The 3,889-nt window shown below is 32.2% G+C and overlaps 1 protein-coding gene across 1 annotated transcript; it reads right to left on the reverse strand.

Moving 5' to 3' along the window:
- Window positions 1-1,439: 1,439 nt before the first annotated feature.
- LOC149533737 (uncharacterized) lies at window positions 1,440-3,486 on the reverse strand. The gene is made up of 3 exons (XM_089804233.1): window positions 3,187-3,486; window positions 2,669-2,798; window positions 1,440-2,337 (listed from the first exon to the last, which is right to left on the reverse strand). The coding sequence occupies exons 1-3, from the start codon at window positions 3,311-3,313 to the stop codon at window positions 1,689-1,691; spliced, it is 906 nt and encodes a 301-aa protein (XP_089660359.1). The 5' UTR covers window positions 3,314-3,486; the 3' UTR covers window positions 1,440-1,688.
- Window positions 3,487-3,889: the final 403 nt, after the last annotated feature.

Here is a 3,889-nt window from a genome sequence, read left to right on the forward strand (position 1 = left end):
ATGTCTAGTTGGGATATAAGCTATCAACATCTCTGTCCACACCATTTAAATATAAAGTTCAACATTGCCCCTATAAAGATATGACATCAAACTTTCAAATTTAAAATCTCCTTGTAATTTTTGACATCAATCATCTTATGTCTATCTATAACTCCAATGAAATGTACTTTCTATTATGCATAAGCACCTTAAACTATTTAGCACCTAAGTATTATCCATCACATTCTTCCTTATCTTCTAAGTGTTGGCCTCTTCCAAATAGAACACAAACTTATCATTAATGAAGTTATCATCACAATTTATATCTAGAAGCTCTCCAACAAGAGTTATATTTACTAATTCTTTTTAAAAAAAATTGAGAAGATCACATGCATTGATTTTACAATTAATCTCAAATAACCTAGATTTTGTAATTAGTAATATTCAATCTCTTTTACCTGAAAAACTCTTTCTCGTCCTTTTCTTTGATACTATACCCACTCTTGTATAATATTTTCCCAAAATCTTATAAATGTTCTCTTTTCTTCAACTAGAAGTGCTGAAGTACATTCTCTAAAGCTTGTGAAAGTATTGATTGAATATAAAATAATTATTTATAAAATTTAAATTTCAGCACCAAATTTATTTACTTAAAATAAAAAAAGTACAAAAACTAGTAAATTAGTCCAAGTGATAATTTAGAGGAATCATAACTCTCAACCAACTTGAAGTTAACCCAAAACCAAAACAGTCACTTAGACATAGATCTGGTAATAGTTGAAACAACGACTTTGTCATCCTCTTATCTGCCATAACATTGACTTATCTCATTTGTTTAATGAGACATCTCAGACTGTTCCAATAATCAGGCAGTAATTTTCAGCAGACATGACATCTTGGAACTACATAATTAGAGATTCAGAGACATCTTGAAACTACATAATTAGAGATTCAGAGACATCTTGAAACTACATAATTAGAGCTTCAGAGATATCTTTGCATATCTTGTTTTTTATCGAAACAATTTAATGACTTCATTCTAGAGTTTTATTGATAGTTTTTCAAGGTCAACGGAATGTAATTCAAATTTGAATGAAGGCAGCCAATAATAGACTTAACTCATTCCTCTGATTTCCCACTCATTCTTCCCTTTACCATTTGTAGGTTTGTCAATGTGGCATTCACTGTACCCCGTTATTTGTATTCATCAATTACTTGTTTCCCCTTCCATGTGCCATAATTATGACTAAATTTTTTTTAAAGTATTTCCTTTTAAAAAATATTATGACATATTTGTATGCAAAGCTAGTTTCTTATTTAGACTGAAGCACGACATAATCATGGAGATCAAATAGTTTATGAAATTGAAACTAACCTTCTTGCAGCACCACTCAGACTATGACTTTCAAGAGAATGGACAAAGCTTGATCATGAAATTAAAATTGAGAAACAACAAGGGATGAAACACCTTCAAACACCCACTGATATCTTATTAATCAACAATAGTTACCAATCCATATTTATACATTCAACAAACTCAAGGACCTTCTTATAATTAGGTTAACAGATATGACACCAAGCTGAAGCCATTTATCAACAATCTGAGCTTCACATATTACAAACTGAACATCAACATATGTGATGACACACACATAACACTCACTAACAGTAGTTGTTTATATTGGAGCCTATATTCCTACATTGTCTGTTCAAAAGAAAAGAGTAGATATTTCCGTTTGAGTGTGGGGATTGGCTGAAATCTCCTCTGCAGTATATGGGAACCTCGGTTCATCTGAAGGAATATTAAATGGAGATGAGCAACAAAAATTATGTGGGTTTATGAATCGCGATAATAACAAAGATGAATTTGGAAGAGATTCAAAATGATACATGTTGTTAGTATCATTGTTCATAGATGAGATTTGCTCCATACCCATTGAAAAATCTTGTAATAGAGTATCTTCATATCCACTGAGTTGGTAAGTTGCACTTTCCCAGTTGGAAGAAATATTCCATCGTATGTCCTCATCTGTTTCAATTTCTTCATATAAGAAACTGGTCTGATCTTTGAGATTGCATAAAGAATAGTCATCGGACTCTGCTAAACCCATGAGCTCATTTATTTCTATCGTATTATCCATGATAGTCTTTTCTCTTTCTCTTTCTGATTCACTGCCCACTTTTTCATTCTGATCAGACAAATGCTGTAGATTTGTAACAGCACAAACATTATATGTACAGCCTTGTTTGGTGCATTTGGGATCTTTTCTAACCACTTTCTTGCTCAAATGTGTATTCCAATAGTTCTTGATTTCACTATCTGTTCTTCCAGGCATCCTCCCCGCAATCAATGACCATCTGTGTATAGTTAAATCATGAAAACATTTCATAAGAACTTAAATCATAATATTACTATCCAGATTCAACTATATAATTTTGGAGTCAAATCACATGGGTCTGTTAAATTATTTAACTGAAGCTGAATCCAAATATCAAAAATAATCTTTTAATTAACTACAAAATTTCGATGAAAGGAATTCAAATAATCTTTTCTTAAAGTGGTATTGGAAGGGATAAAAATACTTACCAGCTATGAAAACATTAATTTGAAAAAGTAAGCCTATTTTGATTATTTAATCATTTTGTATGTGATGTTTACAACCCAAAACAAAATCATCAAAATATATACCGATTCCCCAACAATTTATGAAGTCTGATGATAAGTTCTTCTTCATCAGCTGAGATATGACCTCGTTTGACACTAGGGCGGAGGTAATTCATCCACCTGAGCCTGCAACTCTTTCCAGTACGTTGCAAACCTGCACAAAGAACTAACTTTAACGGTTCCTTTACAAAATAGCTAGCTATATGAAATCCCCACTTGTTCTTAAGAATAAAAAAACTGAATTAGCCCACTCATAAATAAACTGTTCACTCTCTCAAATATGAGAAATTCATCTCAGCTTTTTGGTATCATGGAAAATTTAAGTTTAGAAAAATAAATCAACTTTGACTATTTAACACTCTTCGTCTAAATATTCAGCCTTAGTATGACTTGAAGCAGTTCAATCTAAATCACCCACTTGAAAAATTCAATAGCCTTAATTTTCTTTCGACCAAAAATGAAAATAACAAAATAGTAATCTTCTAAAATCTAGCTTATAATGTTCATTCGGTGAAAACAAAAAAAAAAAAAAAATGTTCTACCTGATTTACTAGCAATGGAATTCCAGTGACCTTCTCCATGAATTTGTATATGAGTTTTCAACAGAAGATCTTCAGCGGGTGTCCAGGTGCCTCTGTTTATACCAATACATGACTTTGTTCGCCTCATAATCACTCGCAAGTTTTAACGAGCAAAAATATATGAAATTATGAAGCTTATCCTACAACAAATTACTAATGATCCAGCCAACTACACTAAATGATGCAGTAGTGACAAAATCATTCCAAGCTTAGCTTGCCACTCTTCAGCAAAGATATGAGCACATAATGCTGTTTTTTGTATTATGTGTTTCCCCAATTTATAACTTCAATCCAATTTGAAACCACGTGTTAGATATAATTAGACCCAATGTTTGATATGATTTCTATATTTCGAAACACGTTTATTTATAGATATTCAAGAGCTAAAACCTCTTGTTTCCCTCGGTAAAGCCACCAGTTTTCACTGTAGTTGGATATGCATTCAAGTAATGCAAACGACTTTTCAAGACAGGAATTATGACCACACTAGATTTCTCTTCGTTTAGGGTATCGTTCAATCTAACAACATTAATGGGGGGCTGAATGCAAGGTAAATGGCATTGGAATCCTAGCTGAGGAAAGGACAGAACAGATTTTTTTTTATGGGCATAACCAAAACAACATAACAAGTACGATGATCTATTCACGGTAAACCAAATGATGT

Source organism: Cupressus sempervirens, chromosome 10 (assembly GCF_028749045.1).
Source record: "Cupressus sempervirens isolate cs-2001-9-10 chromosome 10, ASM2874904v1, whole genome shotgun sequence".
In the NCBI taxonomy this organism is placed as follows: Eukaryota; Viridiplantae; Streptophyta; class Pinopsida; order Cupressales; family Cupressaceae; genus Cupressus; species Cupressus sempervirens.

Excerpts from the sequence above, each read along its gene's own strand:
- LOC149533737 (XM_089804233.1), bottom strand. The coding sequence starts at position 3,313 with ATGAGGCGAACAAAGTCATGTATTGGTATAAACAGAGGCACCTGGACA. Across the intron at positions 2,799-3,186 it reads TTCCATTGCTAGTAAATCAG|GTTTGCAACGTACTGGAAAG; the intron begins GTAGAACATTTT and ends TTCTTTGTGCAG. Across the intron at positions 2,338-2,668 it reads CATAAATTGTTGGGGAATCG|ATGGTCATTGATTGCGGGGA; the intron begins GTATATATTTTG and ends AACTATACACAG.